The sequence below is a fragment of the Callospermophilus lateralis genome, chromosome 2 (assembly GCF_048772815.1).
Source record: "Callospermophilus lateralis isolate mCalLat2 chromosome 2, mCalLat2.hap1, whole genome shotgun sequence".
Lineage (NCBI taxonomy): Eukaryota > Metazoa > Chordata > Mammalia > Rodentia > Sciuridae > Callospermophilus > Callospermophilus lateralis.
In genome coordinates this window covers 160,977,605-160,999,357 of record NC_135306.1, presented here as the reverse complement: position 1 = coordinate 160,999,357, position 21,753 = coordinate 160,977,605, and the positions used below count along the sequence as shown (strand labels likewise).

General features: G+C 48.6%; 1 protein-coding gene across 1 annotated transcript in view; it reads left to right on the top strand.

Moving 5' to 3' along the window:
* Galnt18 (polypeptide N-acetylgalactosaminyltransferase 18) overlaps window positions 1–21,753 on the top strand; it is a 333,826-nt gene that overhangs the window by 176,733 nt on the left and 135,340 nt on the right. Inside the window, exon 3 of the mRNA XM_076844211.2 lies at window positions 5,119–5,285. Coding sequence (XP_076700326.1) covers window positions 5,119–5,285 — 167 coding nt within the window. The remainder of the gene's footprint in view (window positions 1–5,118; window positions 5,286–21,753) is intronic.

The window sequence follows — 21,753 nt, the reverse complement described above, 5'->3', positions numbered from 1 at the left end:
GGATGCTGCCCTGGGCCTCATCTGGTGGTAGATTGCTAGACTTGGTCTCACTTGGCCCTCTGTGGCTTCCTTCTTCTCATGGGTAACGGCACTGATGCTCTTGATATCAATTTGTCTGATAGGACAACTCAGAACAATCTAGGGGGAACTCTGCCGAGAAGCTCCCTGAGTTACTCCCTGTCCCCGCATCTCCTTTTGTGTGCGGAGATCGATGCAGTGGAGTTTTATCATGACCATCAATTCCAGCCTATTAGACACCATATCACTCCCCTCTCAGAAACACCTTATGTTTATCTTCAGTGGAAAATAGCTTGACTTTGAACAAGCATAAAAGTAAAAAGGGAACTTTCATAGCTTAACTTTACAGGGGAATGTGGCTCTTCACAAAATGAGTAGGGGCTTAGATGCTTAGGTGTCCTCAAGGAGCTTAAAGGTAAAAAGGCTGGTCACATCGGTGACATATCAGAATTCCACATTCTTGGGCCTTTCTTTGCAGAAGCCAGAGGAGAAGCAGGGGAGTAGGAGCAGCCATCCAGGGCAGATGGGAGGGTGGCTTTGTAATGTAGTTTGAATCTGAAATGTTCCCCAAAGGCTCATGTGTTGAGGGTTTGGTCCTCAACCTGTGACATTGCTGGGTGGGTGGAACCCTAGGTGGTCACTGAAGGTACACCTCTCTCTTTGCTTCCTGGTTGCCTTGAGGTGAGCAGCTTTTCTCCACCATGATGTAATTATGCCACCATAGGCCCAAAGCAGCAGGGCCAAGTGACCACAGGCAAATCTATGAAGCCATGAGCCAAAATAAAACTTCCCACCCTCTAAGTTGATTTATCTCAGATATTTGTTACAGCAACGGAAAGCTGACTAATGCACTCCACTTTGGAAAAGCCAGGGCAGAGTAGGCAAGCATGGAACAGAGTCCATGGTGGCCCAGTCCTGGAGGATCCAGTGCTAGGGAGAGCATCTCAGCCATGTGTATATGAGGCAAAGTCTTACATGGTTTAGTGCCAGACTGACAGACAGAGCAAGCTGGGTTCTGAAGCAGTTGCACAGGGCTTGAGTCTGGAACACCCCCTTCCATGGCAGCTCTGCAGGGCTTGAGCTGCAGTGTTGAAAGCATCTGTCTGGCATTCGGTGTCCTTCAATGACATTGAGCATTATGACCAACAAATCTGTGCACATCTCACCTGACATGCCTTCTTCCCTCTTTGCCTTCTTCCTTAGCAATGTGTTCTGCTTCAGTGTGGAGATGGAGACAGTAACTATGGCTGTGTATGGACGTGGGCTGTGCATGTGGAGGGGGAGGGGCATTCGAGAGGGAGTCTATTCAACAATGCCTGTTTTCCAGCCACTGTGCTGGGCAGTGGGCATGCAGCTCTGAGCAGGGCTGGTCCCTACCTCAAGAAGGGTTTGATCTAGTCACAGAGTGGCCAAACAGCCTGGTTTGCTGGGGACATCAAGTGCTAAAACTAGTCCCTGGAAAACCCAGATGAGTTGGCCACCCTGTCTAGTCAACCCAGGGGTAAAGGGATTTTTATTTTGAGTGTGTGTGGCATTTGGTGTGCAAAGAGGCTGGTTGGGAGGAAGCAAAAGTGTACCAACTGTTTCTGCAATGAGATTCTTCTGTTCTCTCAGGAGTGTGGTGCTCCCGAGTTTTGTACAGAGAAGACAGCTTTCATGGTCGTTTCTTCCTATGACAACGACATGGAGAGAGGTGGAGTGCATGTCCATGGTCACACAGGGAGGAAGGGCAAAGCTGGGACCAGTTCCTAGGTGCCTCCATTCTTCCCACAGTGTTCTTTCCCTAAGAACTATCTACCTCGCCTCTCCACTCGCCCAGACCCACTTTCAGTTAGGTATTAAAAAACTGAAGGGGAATGGAAGGTGATGTGGAGAGAGTGGCAGGTGAGTCTCCAGAGAGTCAGCAGGTGGCTGCAGCTGGGAGGGCCTGAGCAGCTCCCAGGAGAGAAGAGTAGAAAGGGAGAATTTAAGGAGGTCAGGGAGTTGGACCTGGAGCGATCATTTAATAACAGTGGAACTGAGCACTTCCAGAGACTGAATGTGAGGAATTGGGGTCATAAATTCAAGGGAAGGGAGGACAGAAGAGTAAGAAATTGCTGGTGGAGAGAGGACCCAAATCTAATTCGGAGGGAGGAATTTTGCAAGAAAAAGGAATATTCTGAAGTCAGTGGTATGCATGTAAAATGCAGGCTGTATATAAAAGCAAAACTGATAGCTTTGTTTCAGGCCAAAAGTATTCACTGAGTACCTACTATGTGCCAGACCTTGACCTGAGATGGGGAGATAGCACAGTTGCTCTCAGGCAGCTTCATTATAGAGGGAGAGAGACAATAAACAAGTACATTATGATGCAATATACTAGGTGTTCTGTTATGTATAAAAGAGTTTTCACATAAAAAACCTTATGTTCAGAAGTCTTTCATATGAAAATAGTGATCAGCAGGGTTTATCTTGTAAAACAAATTCAACATTTCAATTCTGCTTGGAGAAAGACTGTCAGGAGATGGGTTTGCAGAGACTGGCAGCTTACATCATCTGGGAGAAATTAAAATTGGTTTCCTTGAAAGGGGGAGGTTGTATTGTTATGTTGAGAATTAAGAAGGGAACAGAGCAGGGGAAGGCAGTTAACCCCTGTCTCTGAAAAACACTTGAGGACAACCTGGAGATGCAGATAGTGAGATGAGGCTCTGGGAAGTCACAGGACACCCTTGGGCAAGTGCAGAGGTCTAGGGTGCAGGCTTCATTGCGTGTGAAGTTTCGAAGGGAGGATGGTGAACTTGTACCGTTATTTTGACCTCACTGGGAGCTGTCCATTGTACTTACATTAAAGAAGAATGATGACCAGGGGCTATTTGTTTGACCACATAAGGCATTGCTTTTAAGATGCAATTAGCAAGTAGTTTGGGGGTTAATGTTCATCTCCATTTCCATGCCCAAGGAAAGCCCAGCTGCTGAGCTAGGTTGCCCATCATAAAAGAGTATCAACCAGCAGAATTTTTTTGACTGTCAGTCACATATATATCTCTTAAGTGCTATTTAAAAATAATTGTATTCATAGCAAGAAACAATTTTGGAAAGAATAAGTTGAGCTTAAAGTTCCTGTCTTTCTCCTTCATTGAAGTTCCTCCCTCCCTTCCCCCTCCCCCTCCCCATCCCCCTCCCCCTCCCCCTCCCCTTTGACGCCTCACTGAGGTTGGATAAGCTGATTGCCTCTTCTCCAGCCACAGCACTGTCCTTCAGCCATGTGGGACCTTTGCATGACCCACTTTTGTGTGCTATTTAAGTTTCTGATCCAATCTCTCCTCTTCAGAGAGGGTTTCCTGACCAGCCCCTAGAGCCACTGCCAGGCATCACACTATTCTCTTACTCCACGTGACTTTCATCTCAGCACTTGTATAAACTTGAATCACTTGTTTGCTTCTGTGTTTCTTTCTCCTGTCAAAGTATAAGCTCCATGAGGACAAGGATTTTGTCCACTTCCTGTTACACTCTCAGTGCCTGCAAAGTACCTGCCTGGGAGAAGAGGCTCCATAAAAATTCATTCCATTATACAGAAGAATGAATTCTACACCAATCTGTTAACTTGGTGGTTTTATTTTAAAAAAAAAAAATTGCAGGTATGAAGTAAATTTGGGAAAAGGTTCAACTCTTTCCCTCCCCCCACCTCCCCTTGGTGAGAAAGAAGGAGAGCTGGAAATAGAATGGGAGAAGTTTCTGTAAATTTCTGGTAACCATAGAGACAGTGATTTTAGTTTATTAATCTCACGCTCTTAAGCAGGCTGGGGCCCCATGGCGACTTCTCCAAATTGCTCAGCGCTGGTATCCTGCAGCCTTCCTCATTAAGGAAGAGCAGGCCCGTTTCTTTCCGGCAGCACTTTAATTACTGATGAGCAGAAGCCTTGTGCTATTACATTCATTATTGCGTGTTGTAACCTGGCTGCACCTCCCGCTTTGGAGCAGTGGAGTGTGGTCACCAGTCCCAAACCCCTGAAGCCATCAGTGGCAGGTGGTGAGTGTGGAAGCCTTATCTCCAAGACCAGGGCCTGGGCCAGCGCTGGATTTCTATCCAACTCTTTCATCCAACTGTCTTGAAGATGAGAGCTCAGGACCTTTACGACATTGAACTTCGACCTGGGAAGGGCACCAGTGGGTTTCTGCAAATAAAGGCTGTGCTTTCAGGGGAAAGAATTGCCCTTGGCAACCCTGGCACCTCTTATTGTCTGGCCTTTCCAGGGGTCTGATTTCAAGGTTATGCATTCCTCTTCCCATGGGGAGTGACATGCAGCCTTTTATGTGTCTGCCTCCAGTCCTTTGGGTAATGGCTTCCTCCAAATGGCTTCAAGGTTTCACAGAGCTTGTGAGATGGCCAGTTGGAACAGTCTCTGCCATGGCCATTTCTTCTTCATGGAGGAACCCTGCTACAGAACATAGCTGTAGGTGGAGCCTCAACCTCTTTGTGCCTCTGTGTTCATCTGTGAAGGAGATTGGACGTGGTCCTTTCCATCCTTTATGAATGTTGAGACTCTGATGCAGACTTCAGCCCATTTCTGAGGCCAAAGCCCTGAATGAATGAATGAATGAATGAATGAATGAATGGGGGTGCTGGCTGGAGGCCTTCTAGAATGGAGAGTAGATTGGGGCCATAGAATTTCTGAGAGAAGACCTACTGCCCTCCTGAGGCTGGTGGCCTAAGGTCCAAATTCACCTAACTGCTGCCATTGTGGAAATACTAAGACTTCCCTTTGGTTGCATTTTCAATCCTGTTGGTTTAGAAATGCTGAGTGAGTCGTCCTTGCTGTAAACACCCCAGGACTGCCTGGCAGGTGCCATCTGCTGTGCTAGGTGCTCAGGTACCGCTGCTCAGCTGGAATAGTCACTGACAAATTCACACACAGTTGTGGGGCAAACTCTGGGTAGCTGTGGGCCTTTCTGCTGGACAGAAAGGGCTCATCTTAAGTGCATCCAAGAAGAAGTCCTGGAAAGAATCTGGACTCCCAAGCCCTCCAGCAGAGCTGGAGCAAGACATGGGGTGGTGCACACCTGGGGCAACTCCAGCTGAGTCACCCACGGATCCAAGAGCTTTGCCGTTCTTCTTTCCAGGTGCCGCAACCTCTCCTTCCCTGACAGCCTGCCGGAGGTGAGCATCGTGTTCATCTTTGTCAACGAGGCTCTCTCGGTGCTGCTGCGCTCCATCCACTCGGCCATGGAACGCACGCCCCCGCACCTGCTCAAGGAGATCATCCTGGTGGATGACAACAGCAGTAATGGTGAGTGGGCCACCCACCCCTGTCCCTGACTGACAGCTGGGCAGAGGGTTCAAGTCAGGTTCTCATTTTCTCAAGGCCTTCTGTCCCTGCTCCTTCCTTGGGGTGTCACCTCTGAGATGAGAGATTCGTGGGGTGGTCACTGCTTTGGGAATTTCACTGCCATGCATCCCAGAGGAGACTTGTCCTCACTGGATAGCCACTCCCATCCAACACTTTATCCCGTGTGATAGGATAAGACAAAAAACCCTGACCTCCAACCCACCGTGTACACAGCGACTGCTGTCCATGAAGCATCATTTCATTTAGTGGTGTTTCTAGGCCTCTGCCTGGAACAGTGTTGCTTGGAGTGGTCTTAGAAGTGGTGGTAATGATGGTGGGGGCTGTTGATGGTGCTCATGGTGCCAACGGGACTTCCTGTGTAATTCAACAGGAGCAACAGGGCTGCTACGTGTGTGGCCTCTTTGCTGGATCCTCTGTGCCCTATCCCATCTGTCCTTAGCAAGGACCCTGAAGATGCCTTATTAAAGTCTTCACGTCACTCCTTCTCTTTCTCCAACTACCACCAGCTACTCAGTCCCTTGGTGTACATTTCGTGGCCTCTGATTCCCCCCTCATATATCGCCCCCATATTCTCCAAACTTAAACACCATGTATTAAAGACAATTTAGAAACCAGTGCTCTTGATTGGACCTTTATATGGATGCCTGTCTAATAATGTGTGATTTTTAAAAGCAGACTGCTGGGTCACTGGATCATATAGTCCCTGGGCTTGTGTTATCGTTTAAGCCTTTTCTGGTGCAGGTAGTAAATTTCCCAGTGAATCATTTGCTGTAATGAGATGGGCAATTTATGATTTGTTATCAATTAAAGCTGAAACATATCAGATAATTGAAATGCATTTAATCTCAATAAGCGAATTTTCTTTTTCATTTTATCATCATGTAGAAAGAAGTGTAGGAGCAATGCGGGAAGGGAATTTTAGAGCTTTCTGAAGGGCAATGCTCATGAATCACTTGACTCTCATTGTTCCATAGGCTTAAAGAACGGAAAAGGCATCAAGGATGTTAGCAAGTAGGCAATAGAGTTCTAAAGGCGATTGTCTATCATAGGTAGACAGGAAGGGTCCCAGCTCCCATCCCTTTAGGCTGCCTACCATCTTCTTGCCTGGGATGTCTCCATTCTCTAGTGGCTAACACCAGACCATGTAGGTATCCTCCTTCTCAGCTCCACCTGGGTCTGCGCCCCCTTTATGTCTTACATTGAAAGGAAACAAGGGATGGAAGAACATTCTTCCAAGGGTAAGGACATCCCTGAAGCAAGAGGTTTCCCTGGGCCCACTCAGCTGCACCAAAGAAAGAGCAGAATGAAGCGCTAAGAGGAAGAAGTCCCTTTGTCCCTATGGCGAGAAGCTTATCATATTCTTAAGGATGCTATTCGTCTTTAATCCTTACGGAAAATAAGGAAAGCTGACACTGTGTTTAAGAAATTTGAATACAGAAAGAGAGTCAAATATAGTCAAATATTTTGAATTTAAGAAAAGTTTAGACTTTAATTTTGTAATGTTGGGAACCATCAAAATATTTTAGTCAGAAGAATAAAATGGTCAGAGTTGGATGAGGGAGAGATTTGGCCCTATTTATGATATTAGCTGGGATAAGGGGCATCTTGGAAAGGGGAAATGGGTGAGGTTATTATAGCAAGAGGGACAAGAAGTCAAGAGGCCTAGAGTCATGGTGGCTACGTGAGGATCAAGGATAAGACATAGGCCTCAGAAACACGAGGAAAGAATCATGTTGAACCTGCTGTGGGCAGGTGGACCAAGGGAGAGCAGATCAGTGCTGACTCCGAGTTTCAAACCAGGGCGCCTTAGGGAATGATAGTGTATTGCCCTGGTGGCGAGGGGGAAGGAGCAGAGTACTGGTACGGTCGTTACGCATGAGCCATATGTACTACAACGAATTACTTGGGAGTGTTCAAAACCAAAGCTCTTGGGAGCTTTGTGGTGATGGTGTAGTTAAATACCTCAGATGCGGTGGTGGCTGATAAAACCTCATCCTGCTACCTACACACACCCACAGAAGCACCTGAGTAACTGGAGAGGTCTGAGCAAGTTGCATTGATTGGAGTGGTATCCCAGTCCTGGTTTTGTGCTATAGTTGTGTGAGATGTACCACTGGGGAGGCTGAGTAGAGGGTGCCTGTCATCTTCTCATACATTTACATAAGTACTTTAAAATACAAGGTTAAAACAAACAGTTCTTCCAGAAGATTCTATATCATTAAGGTCCAGGTGGAGTCTGGACATCACTGTGTTAAAAAGCCTCCCTATCGATTCCCAGCTCTGACAGACAGCTTGTGGTTGGAGGCCTTGACACTTGGGTACATGTTGAGTTTCCAGTGCATGGTGACAAGGGAAGAACGCTGGGCTGAGGTTAGAAGTCACAGATTTAGAACCCTCTTCATGGTGGATAAGAGATCATGGAAGGGTCCCTCAACTGCTCAGTCTCAGCTTCTTCCTCTGTGAATGGGGGTGATAATCCCCCCCGCTGGCCTCAACTGTCTTACAGTGAATTGAACGGTTAGTGTCTCACTCCTCGTCCCCACCCCATGTTCAGAGGGCCAGCACACAACTGGTGAACCGCACAACTGGAGCTCATAAGTTACCCTGGGGACGTGGATCTGGAGTCTCGTTGAAACCACCAGCTAGGTGGAGAGGGTGGCAAAGGAGAAAAGAAAGACCAGAAGCTTGAGGGAACCCTGAGGTTAAGATACTTGGAATCAGGAGGAGAGATCAGCCAGTGAGGGACTGAGAAGGAATGGCCAGGAGGGTCTGGAAGCCACCAGACCCTTGCATGCAGAGAATTTCAGGAACGAGGTAGCCACCTATTCACACACACCCAGACAGGCAGAAGGGGTCTGAGAAGAAGCCCCTGTGGTTGGAAGTTGCATGCCATGGAAACCTCAGGGAGAAGCAGTGTTAGTGGAAGGCTGGGGCTGGGAGCTGTGGGAGGCAGAGGAGACGGAGAGCAGGCAGTGAGCAGAGATTTTTGCCAGGGATTTTGATCATAGAGGAGAATCATAAGTTAATGCAGGAATGGGAGCAATGTTTTCCAAAAATAAAAATAAAAAAAATTATCATAATCTAGTACAAGAAACATATTTACTTCCTGACCCAGGAGACACACCTACTCATACCCACACACAGCACAATTGAAGCTGAACTTTTAAGAAACAATACCCACTCTTAAAAAGCAAAGTACTCTGCTATTTTCCATTGTGTTCTATTCTTTGCTATTCAATTCTATTGTGTTTTATTCTATTTCTCTCTCTCTCTCTCTCTCTCTCTCAAGACAGGTTGTTCTCAGACCCTGAGTGCATATTAGAATCGTTTGGAGAGCTTTCAAGAAATTTAGAGGCCCAGGGAGTGTTATAATGGGTCTGGAAAGGGGCCACCAGAGTCCTTTGAGGTTAGGGTCTGGAGCAGGGTCTCTGGGGAGGGAGAAGATGCATCCAGGGAACAGAAACCAGGTTGCCTCTGGGAAGAAAGGGCACATCTCTCTCCCACTCAGGAGAGACATGTGAGTAGGGAGAAGTGGGAGGCCACAGGGCCCAAGGTGGGGAACACTGTGGGAAGGACTTGGTAGAGTGCCCCTGTGGGGAATGGACAGGGAGGTGACCAGTAATGGGACTCCTTAAGACCAGCCTGAAGAAGAGGCCTTTGAGAGGTGCTCAGGGGAAGGGTACCATCTTTGGCCTTGGGACTGGCTCAGTCCTGAACTCAGGGCAGCTGGGCTGTACCCTGTCCAGGCTCCACTGGAGAGTGGCTTCTCTTGGACATCATTGCACTCAGCACAGGACTCTGGCTTACTTCAAGGCAGGCCAACTTGGCTCAGCTCTACAAGCATTTCTAGAGCATTGAAGAGAAGGGCAGATCAGATTAGGCCCTGCCATAAGTGTAAGCTAGGGATGGACCATAACAGGACTCTGCCATTTTCTGGCCGTGGGCTTAGGGCTTTGATTTTTATAGGTACCGTGTGGGGACATTGCCTTGCCCTGTCTGCCTGACAGAGTTGCTGAGGCTACCCGGTAACAGGAGAAAAAGTTCTGCACAAGCCATAGGGTGCTAAGGGGACCCTAAGGGCGAGTTAAAATGACAGTAATAAAAACAACACCACCGGCCGCAGGAGCGATGAGACCAGCTGACCGTGGCAGCACAGCCACTGCGCGGGAAGAGCGCCGAGGCTGGCACCTGGCCAGCTTTTCCGTCCTGGCTTACTTCTTCCTAGCTGTGTGTTCTTAACCTCTGTGAACCCCATTCTCCTTATCTACAAAATTGAGATGTATAATTCCTACCTCCAGGATTGTTTGGAGCTTGGACGAGATAAGACGTGATGGAATGGATGTCGCTGTTTAACATTCTGAGTTAACAGTAGGAGCCGTTGGACTGTCTCATCACCGGGCCCTCCTTCCCAGCCCTTGCCACTGCTGAGTGGGCCGGGGCTTCTCTCTTCTTAATCCTCCTCTGCTGCACCTTGGCCTGGGCTGTCCGGCCTGGGCCAGGAAAGGGCTGTCAATCAAGCTGTCTTCACCCAAGCCTCCGGGCCTCGAGTTCTCTCCCAGGAAGACGTTCGAGCTCTGCAGTGGGCCTGTGTTGGAGTCTGACCCCTGTCCTCTGCCTCCTTGGCAACATCCTCAACAAGCTCTGACTTTGCAGGGGCTGGTTTCTATGTGGGGTGCTGCCATTCTGCTGTGGTGGTCTCAAACATTAGTGTTTCAAATTGGTTAAAAATATGAGGATTCATACCAGGCAACCCTCTGCCTCAGAACATGGGCAGTGTTGTGCTCTGCACCTGGAAGGCTCACCTCACTCCGCCCCTGTGTTTGCACCACCTGCCTCTTTGCCTCTTTAGGTCAGTTGCCACCTTTTCACTAGGGCTGTCACTGAACCACCCCATGTAAGTGATAGCCCGACCCCTGTCTCTCTGCTCCTTGTCTTGCCTCTTTCCCTCCACAGCACCTTCTGCCACTGGTGGGCTGAATTTCCCTCTTTGCTCTCCCTAATTTATTTCTACATTTTACCTCCACAGTGTGTAAGTTCCCTAAAGATGGGGCATCTGTTTTGCCCCCTTCTCTGCTCCACTAGTGCCTGGTGCTCTAGGTCCTCAATACACATTGACTCAGTGAAAGCGTGGGTGGGTTTTTACTCTGCAGATCTGGGGCAAGGCCTGGGATCTGCATTTTAGCAAGCTTCCCAGGGCATCCCAACGCAGGCGGACAATTTCTGCAAATCTCTATTCTAATTGATGCTCCCATCTGTGCTGCAGCAGAGGAGCCCAGGAGAGCTTCCTCCCCGCTCTCCCAGGGATCCCCTCGGATGGCAGCCACGGCTTGGTGGGGGAAACTCCTTCCTGTCTCCCAAGGAGAAGGCATGAATGGGGCGGTGGGTGAAATGCAAAACAGAAGGGGGAGATCCTCTTGCTATTAGCCCATCCTGACCTCAGGGTCAGAAGGTCAACCTGAGCCTCCCAGCCCTGTCACCCAGCCTCCCTAAGCCTTCCTGACCGTCTGCCATGCTGGCCTACTCTGCAACTCTAAGGCCATGTTTCTCCTTCCCTGGATCCTCCTCTTTGTTGTCTCAATAAAATGGTGGGAACAGAGCTCTGAGCCTCCTGGTTTTAATTACTATGCTTTTTAATGAATCCCAAAGGGCCAGTGTCTTTAGTGGGACTGAGTAATTCAACCTCCACAGACTTCCAGAGGGGGTGAAACCCTAGGATTTCCAGAAGACAGAGTCGTCTCTGCTTTTGAAACTTGGCATTCATTTGGTTACTTATTCATTCATCCATCCAGGCTTGTGTCTGTTCTTGGTTGGCAGTGACTTGCCCAACCTAAATCAGCCCCATACCTGCCCTCTGCAGCTGCTTCCAAACAGAACTGTGGCTTTCATCTGTCCTGTCCTTGAGGGCTGGGTTGGAACTCCCACCATGGACCCGTGATCCTATTGCTGTTGGATCCAGTCTTCACACTGGTCATGTTGTGTGAAGCCCTGCACATGCATTGCCAGGAGAACGCATACAACTAGGTAGGCCTCAAGAGACAGGCAGGTGGAGGTGCCCCCAGTGTCACAGGTGGTCAGAAGCCTGCAGAACCCAAGGGGGGGCCAATCGAATCCCCACTGGTTATCAGGGGGAAACTGAAGACATGTAGGAAGAAGTCTGCCAGTGTCCCCTGACTGTGTGCAATAAAGCCAGGCTGGAGCCCTGGGTCTCCTGAGCCCAGCCACGGTGCCTTCCTCCTCCTCCTCATGTAGCTCTGCTTTGTCCTGATTCCAACTCTTCTGCTTGTTGGCACTGTATGTGGGCATGGTTATCCACAGCTAGGCAGCCCTGGGGGAGGTTACAGTGGCTCTGGGTACGAGGCCTAATTAGCCCTCAGTGAGACTAAAGATCCCCCAAGCCCCTCAGTTATTTTGCTTAGCTCCAAGCTCTAAGGTTCAGAAAGCAGGGCCAGTACCTTCAGAAAGCCTTCCATGGCTCCCCTCTCCAGTCTGGGCAAGGGAATCACCTCCCCTAAGCCCTGCTCCCTCCTTAGTGCATCGTGGTTTAACTGGGTGCTGGTTCCCTGAATTTAGTAACAATTAGCCATAGAGAGAGGCTTCTAGTCCTGGATATCTCAGAACTCCAGTATCAAGCTCATAGGAGTCACTCAGTCAATTTTACGGACGATTTTATTCACAATCCCCCAGGGAAGGAGAAGTGGTAAATATTTCCAGCTCACAGGTAAGGAAGCTAAATCTCAGAGAGGTTTGAAAAACAAGTGGCCAGGGCCCAAGGCCACATGGCCAGGAAATAGGGGAGTGCAAATCCAGATCTGCTGGCCCCAGGACGCCTGTCTCATCTCACTGCTCTGCTGGGAGCCTTGAGGTCAGCGGACACGGGTTCCCTCTTCTCCAGTTCCCCATTGGCAGCCAGTATGCCTCATTGCTTCTTGAGGAGTGCAGACCAGAGCCAGAATGTCAGCCACACACCTTACAATTGCAGGCCTGTGTCATAGAGTTCAATGGGTTAGCCCCCGCACACCTCTTTTAGGTACAGTAATGGCTCAAGTCTTGGACTTACTTCAGTTCTGGGGGCAGCAGACATGCTTGACCAGGAAGGGTTCCCCAGGCTGGCCTCTAAGCACCTGGCTAGACCACTGGCCAGCTGTTGCCTATGGCCAGGGCTGGAGTTTGACCCTCACTTCTCAGGTCTGGGCCTCTGACTAAAGTAAATTCAAGTGCTCCTAGATAGACAGTCCTTAATAAGTACCCCCAGCTCACTGAGCACTCACATGTACCAGAGCTATTTCATGTACTTCATATAAGTTAATCAATGTCCTGTTATAGAGGTAAAAATCAATGTCTTTTTATTGGGGGGGGGGGCGGGACCAGGGGCCGAGAAGTTAAGGAACTTGTCCAAAGTCACACAGAGGGGAGTTGAACTCAGCTACCTGGTTTCATAGCCTATGCCCTTGAACCATTAACCACTCTGACTCTGGGACATCATAGGCCTCTGATCCCAAAACACTTATTTGAACTTTGTCCTTTTTCTTTTCCTCCATCTCCTTTGGAGAGAGAGAGAGATGCTGGGCAGCAGGATGAGTGAAGTGGGAGACAAAGGAGGAATTTGAAAGGGCCTGGTTTTCTCCTCCACTGGAGCTTTTTCTGGGGGAGAGACGTGTTACTTAAATGCTTCTAGGTTCCTTCCTAGGACAAGAGGTAATTAAAGAGTTGGTAGCCATGCTTTAGGTCATCTTGTGAGAGGGTGGCAGCTCTGTATTCCCTTTGAAATAGGGAGAAGTTGGCATGTTTGTGTGTGCACACAGACACACGTCTGTGCATAGGCATGAGTGTATGATGTGAGCACATGTGTGGGTACATATGTACCTGTTTGTGTGCATACTGTGCTGTGCACTGTGTGTATATGAGCATGCGTGTTTGTATGTATGTGTATGCATATATCCATGTTCATGTTCTGTCTCTGTGTGCTTTTGTATGCGTATGGAGCTGTGCATGTGCAGCCATGCAGTGGTGAGCATATGTAACTGTGTGTCCCAACTAACAGTGGGTTGATCCTCTTCTGCCACCCACCATTACCTGGAGCCACCTTCAAAAGCCTCATGAATGACAAGTAATTGCACAACTGTGAATCATTATTTTTAATTGTTGGTAAGAAAATCACAATGCAGTGACGAAAGAGAATCAGAGCTCCCAGATTGTTTGCCACCAGCTGCTGGGTCCCCCGCCACCCCTGCAGAACCCCCATCATCCCTTGGCCCAGAGCCTGCCTAATCATTGTTTAATGTTTCAGAGATGCTGTCCTACACAAGAGATACTCATTCCAGACTGTAAAACCACCAACAGCTTTGCATGCAGCTGGAATCATTGTGTTTTTTTTTAAAGCAGAGGAAAAGAATGGTTCAACAGTATTGTGTTTTATGGAGCTTAAAGAATCCCATATCACTAATTGAATTACAACCTCGATTCAGGCACCTTAAAGGTATTTACACAGCCAGATGTGCTTGGCCTGAGGCTTTATGTCACTGCCTACCTATATGCCCTTTACCAGTGTGACCAAGCTGACCTACCACAAGACTGGCAATAGATATCCAGTAACTGTGAGGTTGAGACTGTATTCTGAAAGAGACCTGGTTATGCTCACCTTTGCTCCTTGCTGCCTGGGGCTGTTTCTACCTGCCACATCTTTGATAGCCAAGCCTGAGAATTATTCTTGGGAATAACCACAAAACTGTCTCTGGTGCCATCCGGCAGTGCTCTCTCCAACTGTTTCCTTAACAACTAGCATGACTCTTGAGCTCCTGGTTTTCCAGATAGTAGGTGCTCACCTCCCTATGCTGTCTCAAGCCCCAACCCCAGGCCTGGGTCCTGCTTTGGCTGGTGATTCTGGGGATAGAATTTGGACTCAAATGTGTTGGTTTCTGAATCCACATCTCAGGACTGTCACATATGGCTCCGCACTTTATACCTCTCACTTGAAGGTGTAAAATGTAGCCCCACTCTCCTCTTGCCAAACCATGCATCATCATATGATCCTGGCCCACTGTCTAGCTGAGTGTCCCAGGAGGGTGCCCTCTGTAATGCACATCACAGTGCCAAATGCTTAGTCTACTGGCACTGCCCTCTGCTGGGACAAGCAGCAGCCTCTCCTTTCTAGGGGTGGCCTGGCTGAAACAGAGCTTCTGAAGCCTGGGATGAGTTTCCTATACCTGCTGGCCTGTGAACCCCAGCTTTCCTCAACCTTCTCTAAGTTGCTTCTGACCCTGGCCTTTACCTCCGTTCATCATCAGTTCACAGTTCCTGGCTGGAAAGTGGAACAGAGTCTCACCAAGTCACCCCCTTCATCCCCTAATGGGGCCCTGGCTGCCTGTTGGGCTCTGTCCAGCCCTCTTCCTTGAGGGAGCTGGACTCTGTTTCCTGTATCAATACACTAGAGTCACAGCCCACTCCCATTGGCTGATCCACCTGGCTTCCTGCATCCAGGGAACGGGGACTTCCCACTGATAAGCTCCTCTCCCTAGAATGAGCATGCTCAGTGATGCCTGGTGCACAGACCCCTTGGGACATTGCCTCTTTGCAGACCAGCCCCAGAGCTTGGTCAGTTTGTCTAGCTCCGGTCCTCCACATTGCCAGCCTCTGCTCTGTCCTTGCCAGCCACTCTGCTGAGGTCCCAGCATGTGGTACCATGGAGTCTGCTAGAGTCTGGCAGTGGTGTGGGTGGCTCATCACCCTCTTGTGTCCCATTACCTGATAAAGGAAACTGTTTTAGGGAATGGGAACTCCCCACTGAGACAGTGACTGGAGGGCCAACGGCCTACCTTCTCCTTGGCTCATGAGTTCCTTGTGTATAATCCGCAGCAAGAGGATTTTGGACCACTTTGTTTACAGACTAGCCAAGGTGACCAAATAATCAAAGCTGGAAGAATCAAATACAAAAAGGCCTTTCTCCCCTGTCAGCTGGGTGACAATCTGTCCAAGGAGAAATTCCCAGAACTGGAGTGGAGTGTGGGAGGGGATCAGGAGAGTCGTCTCCTGCCCTCAGGTGAGGGGCCCTGTAATTGGTTTCTGGGAATCAAGCTGTCCCTGGAAAAGGCCAGGGACACTGCCTGGGCCTGCAGTGCAGCCATCAGAAAGGACTTCTTGTCCACTCTTGGCCCATAGCCTATCTTGCTCAGCAGCTTGAAAAGATAAACTCTGGCTGACAGTATTACAGCCAAATCCAGGACACTCTCATAAGCCAGGGCCTTAAATAGCTCAAAACCCAAATCAACAAATCAAATACTTCCTACTTACATGTTCCAGTGTGACTCCCAAAGTTCATGTGTTGAAAAGTTAGTCCCTATTGGAACAGTTCTGAGACATGAGTAGGTTCTTAGGGCTCTGTCCTCATGTATGAATGAATGCCATTATTCCTGGAGTAGATTGATTATTGCAGGAGTGGGTTCCTGGGCAAAGGAATGAATTCAGACCTGGTGTTAATCAGTTTTCAGTTACTGTAATAAAATACCCAAGAATATAAACATATAAAGAGGGAAGCTTTATTTTGGATCACAGTTTTGGAGCTTCCAATCCATGGTTGGTCGGACTCCTTACTCTGGACCTTTAGTGAGGCAGCATATCATGGTGAGGAGCATGTGGTAGAGCAAGCTGTTCACCTCATGACTGGGATGCAAAATTATGGAAGAAGAAGGGGTGAGGGGCCCACTGTGCCCTTCAGGGGTATGTCCCCAGTAACCAGAAAACTCTCACTAGGCCCCACCTCAAAGTTTCCACTACCTCCCAGTAGCAACCCATCCCTTCTCCCTTCTGCCATGTTATGACACAGCAAGGAAGTTCTCACCTGAGGTGGCTCTCTTCCATCTTGGACTTCTCAGCCTCTAGAACCCCAAGACAAATAAACTTCTTATTCATTTTAAGTTCCTAGACTCAGGTATTCTGTTAGAGCAGCAGAAAACAGGCTAAAGTGTTATTGAAATGGAACCTTTGGAGTACAGAATGCCTTTTGAAGGAATTGATTTCAGGGAAAGCTGCACCAAACCATGCAGTGACCCAGGTGGCCTCCAGTAGCACCAGGGTCAGTGTGCTTGGCCAAAAGAGGAGCATGAGGACAAAAGTTGGTGTCAGCATCCATCCAAGCTGCCACCCATTTCTGTCCTGTGTAATTGGCTCTCAGAGCTCAGAGATGATTGACGGACAGGACAGGAGGTTATGCAGGAGGCAGTGCCAGGTCGGGAAGCTGGTACCAGTGACTGAGGGTCTCCTGGCAGGTGTGGACCCACCTATGTTGCGTCTCAACAGAAATCTGTTCTTACCAGTGGTCAAGGCAAGGCAGTATTTTTTATTTAATTTAATTTTTAATTAGGGCGCTAATCTACTCTAAATGGTCCTAAATGGAGGAACCAATTCCATCATTTTCCAGTGACTGCCTCACCTCTCTGTTCAGGCCCACGCTCATTCACATGCATTTAGGGCATGGAGGGCCGGGGCCAAGCTCTGAGAGCGGGAGGCGATGGTGAGCTGGTACATGTGGTTCCTGCCTCTGATGAGCTTTAGTCCAGGGATGACGACAGGCAGATAAGACTCCACAGCCCTCGTCTAGCACAGATGTGGACTGCTCAGCTTTTAGCTGGTTTCTGGAGCTCATATCTACAGAGCTCAAGGTGTAGGTAGGATTTTAGAGAGAAAGATTCTCGAGCAGGAGGAAACCATGGAGATGTCTCCTGCTTTCCTCCAAATGCAAGCTGCCACTGGAAACCCTACATTGGGTTGACTCTTCTCTGGGCTGCTGGAGTGTGGCCTTGATATTAGCCAACCAAACAGGGCTTAATCTATGCACCAAAATATGTGGTTCCTTTTTTCCGCCCAATACGTGGCTCCCATACTGTGACTCCCAGGGGCCTCTTGCCTGGGCTTAGGCAGTTCTTCTTGAGCACCTGACCTAGGATTGAATTCACTTTGTGGGTCCTTCCCCAACTTTATAGGAAGTATGGGCTTCCCTTAAAAGACCTTAGGAAACTTAAACTTAAAATCAAATCCAAGCTGTCAGTCAACAGAAGAGAAAACTGAAGCCCAGAGAGCCTGAGAGTCCCCAATGTCACAAACCTTGTTCATAGAAGAGCTGGAGAGTATCTACAAGCTGGACTGACTCGTTCATTCGACAAAAGTCCAGTGTTCTCATATGTCAGGCATCATGCTGACCACAATGACCCCAGTTTCTATCCCTAGGAGCTGGCAGGCTAAAGTGGATGATAAAACACAAATAGCCACAACACAGGTAAAGTGGTAAGTGTCACAAACCACAGGGAAGGGAGAGTGTACTGGGGGATTCCAGGGGTGAGGTCTCAGTCTCTCAGGGGGGTCTTCCTGGAAGAGGTGGCATTTTGGTTGGATCTCAGGGGTTGAATGGGACATGAATATGTGAAGTCGAGGGTGGAGGAAAAGATAGTGCCTGCCTCTGTTTCTGTGTCTTCCCAATTAGACTGTAGGGAGGAGTCAGCATCACAATTATTGGGCACCTATTGTGTTCCAGACATCATGTTAGGCACTTTTGCACGTGATCTAATTTTTTCCAGTATTCCTCCCAGCTTATAGATGTGGAAACTGAGACTCAGAAGCAACTGGACCAGAGCCTTCTTTGGTCCCTTCTCTTTTTTTCATGCAGTCCTGCCTAACATCTTATTCCTTGTGAGGACTTAGTGAGTGACTCTGAGGACTGATGAAGCAGACAGAAATGGGGGAGAAGAGTTTGCAAAGTCACAGGGAAGGCAGCACCTCCTTTGAAAACTGCATGCCTGAGCCCAGGGCAGTTTCAAATGTCAATCACTAAACTGAATGTCTCCCCATGAAAATGCACATCCCAAATTCCAGGCTGGGATATTATTGGCCAAAGTGGGTACTAAGAGCTATCATTTGTTTTAGCTAAAGAAGCATCGTTAAAATGTTAGTTTTACCCTAAGAGCAACCGTGCAAGGGAAGTATTATGGTTTTCATGCTCACTTGACAGATGAGAACACTGAGACTCAGAGAAACTATAGGAGACATGGCTGGCAACAGCAGCACCAGAATTTGAACCCCAGGTGGATCCAGAGCCTGACACTTACCCCAGCACTGTGGTCAGGAATCCTAAGTCCAGTCACCTACCAAGGCTTGGAAGATAATGTGAATGGGAGAGGCAGCCATTACAAGCCGTGAGGAGTGTCAGTGACTGAGTGAGCAAAAGAATGCACTCCAGCCCAGCCAAGAGGGGAAGCCCTCACTGGCTCCTGCAGGAGTTGCCCATTTGTTCAAGTTTGGGATTTTCTGTTTGGTGGACTGAGCAAGCCACATGGAAGGTCAGACATGGCCTTGATCTGTCCATCTCTAGTATCTGCCATTTTGACTTCCACTTTGAGAAAACAGAAACTTCTCTTGAAGTGCAGTTTATATCAGGCATCCTGGTGAGAACTTCTTCTTGCTCCTGTTCCTCTCATGGTTGCTCATTTTCTACATCATGGAACACAGACACCCTCGACAGGCTGAATTAGCCACTCCTTTGCAACTTCTATTCCTTGGATACACAATTTGAGGATTCACACCGCGTTGGCCATGGAACCAGAGGGGGGCCCCTCCTGGGCTCTTTCAGAAAAGCACAGGTCTTATAGCTATGGTGTGGATTGTGTCCCCGGTGATGAGCTAATGTTGTTCTTGGGGGCCTCCCTGAATCCTGAGACCTTGGAGGTTAACTTGCATCCATTCCCTGGTCCAAGCCAGGAGTATCAGAGGGAGTGACCAGAGCCTGGCAGAGGTGACCAGGCTGCACAGGAGCCAGAGAGGGCAGGGGTCACAAGCTCTTCTCAGCAGGACTCCTCCCAGGAGCAGGAGCTGGGCAAGGCCACAGCACAGGAGGAAGTCTTAGGCCCACACATGGACCAGCCCAAGCTGGGTGGCTGCCACTTGGATGTTCCATGGCTCAGCAGGCTCAGCCTGGCTTGCCTGATTCCTTGCCCTGTGTCTCTGTTGCTTCTCATATCACCCTGACGATGGCTATGGGGTATATCCATGACACTGTGGTTGGTTGTCATTTGCAAGTAAATACCCATAGCATGCCAAAGCTAAGTGACACCCAGGAACAAATCCCAGGAGGCATGTTTCTGTCCTCTGGGCGAAGAAGTGTGAGTTGGAACTTTACAAACCCAAGTCTCTAAACCCTCCCTCACTGGGTGAATTTGATGGGTGACAGAAATGAATTAGAAATGAGATCAGGGCTTAGCATTTACATGGGCCCTGAGCCAAATGGAAATTAAAAAGAGTATCTGGTCAGGGTTAATGGTGAAGGCGAAGCTCTCAGCGTTCCTTGGCACAGTGTCCCGACCAGGGTCTCAGAGGAGAATTGATCCAAGGATCCTGCTGATGAGATCAGGAGGTGGAGAGAGGGTTCTCCACCCAGACAGTGTGAAGGAATTAACTTGTCACCCAAGAACAGCGCTGATGTGACTGAAAGTTCCCCAATGCAGGGCAGATGTTCGTGCCCGGCTACCCACTGGCAGCATGACTTCCCACTTTTCCCAGAGGTGCTTGGATACCAAGGAAAGGAAAAAGTGCCCCTCACCCCCTGCTTTGAGGGATGCTCTGGCCAAGACACCAGTCCCTTCCTGAGACTGGAGATGCCTGCAAGCTTGTCTGTGCTGTCAAATTTCATTTAGCTTTAAAATGAGAACTAATGCAGAGAATCAAAGAAAACAAAGTTGTTTGCCGCATGTTCCTGACCAGGGCTGCTCAGGCATGAGGCTGAGAAATTGGCTGAAGTGATTTTATTTTCTCTGGAAAGAACACTCAAGGTTGTTGTTTAATCTTTCTGGAGTGACTTCCCACCGTCTCGGGTGTCCAGCTGCTGCCCTCTGGACCCGTGTGCTCCACATTCCTATGACATGTGAGCCCGGAAGCAGGCAGGGTGTTGCTTGCTGAATTCTTAAATTCCACATGGCAGGAAAAACACATCCCATCCTCCTGCTTTGTGATTATTAGATAAGTGGGCAGAGGATGCACAGATGCGTGGGTGAAGGGCTCAGAAGGTGCTTCAGTGAGTGCCCCCGTGTACATGGGTTTAACCTCTCCGCTCCATGATGTGGGGAGTTTTACCCATTTATTTATTTATTTACTTACTTACTTATCTATTTATCCTCATGGAGATTTTACCCATTTCAGAGAAGAAAGAACTGAAGGTCAGATGAGCCGAGTCACCAAGTTTCTCATTGAAACTGGTGGCAAAACTGGGGCTTGACCCTGCATGTCCCAACCCCAGGTTTAACATGTCCCTCTTTTTCTTCTCTTCCTTCCCACTAGGCTTTTTTTTTTTTTTTTTTTTTTCCAACTGCCTGACCTGTACCTAGAGACAGCTTTGTGTAGGTTCATGGAAAAAGCTTATGTAAATAGGTGGCTAAACAGAGACCTGTTTTCTCATTTAGTAAATATTTACGGATCACTGGGTAGGTGGGATTCTAAAATATCCCTAAGAGTCTTGGCCTCTGGTGTATATTCCCTTTTTTTCCAGTTATTCAATCAAGTACTGATCTGGGTTAAATCCTTCATGCAAAGGGATTTGCAGATATAATGAAGCTCCTCGATCCATTGGGTGAGCCATGAGCCTTTTGCATGCAAGGTCTTCTGTCATCTGGTGACAGAAGGGGAAAGTCACACAGGTGCTCTTGTGGCCTGAAAGCAAGCGGGTCTCCATGCTGTGAACTGCTCTGGGGGCCCCTTGGCTGGAAGCTGAGGGCAGTCTGCAGCTGCTGAGAACAGACCTGACCAACAGCTGGCAGGAAAGCTGGGGCATCTGTCCTCCCGCTGCAAGGAAATCATCTGCTCCAACAGCCAGTAAACCTGGAGGAGGACCCTGAGCCCCAGAAAAGGATCACATGCTGGCCAATGCCTGCAGAGAATCCATCCATGCTCTACCTGGACTATGACTAACAGAAACTGTGATATAGTCAGTCCATGTTCTTTTAAGCTGCTAAGTGTGTGGTATTTTGTTAGGTAACTGTGGAAGATTAACGCACTGCCAGTAGTGTACTGGGTCTTGGTGCTGTACGCTGGGAATTTGCACTCATAGTTTAGTTGGGAGACAAATGAGAAACAAGTCAAAGTATTACAGACTGTGATAAATGCCCTTAAAGACGTAAAGAGAAACATGTTAATAGATGTAAATGCAATAAATCAAATGGGGGAGGCAGGCTTCATGTTAGGTGACTAGAGAGGATTTCTCTGAGCTGCAAAGAATAAAAGGATACAGACATCATGTAGAGGGCATGGAGAAGGTCCAGCCAAAGGGAACGGCACAAGCAAAGACCTGGGAGTGGGAGGGAGTGTACCATGTTCCCAGAGCCACAAAAGGGTAAGTGTGGCCGGAGGGTCGTCAGGAAGCAGGAGGATGGCTTGA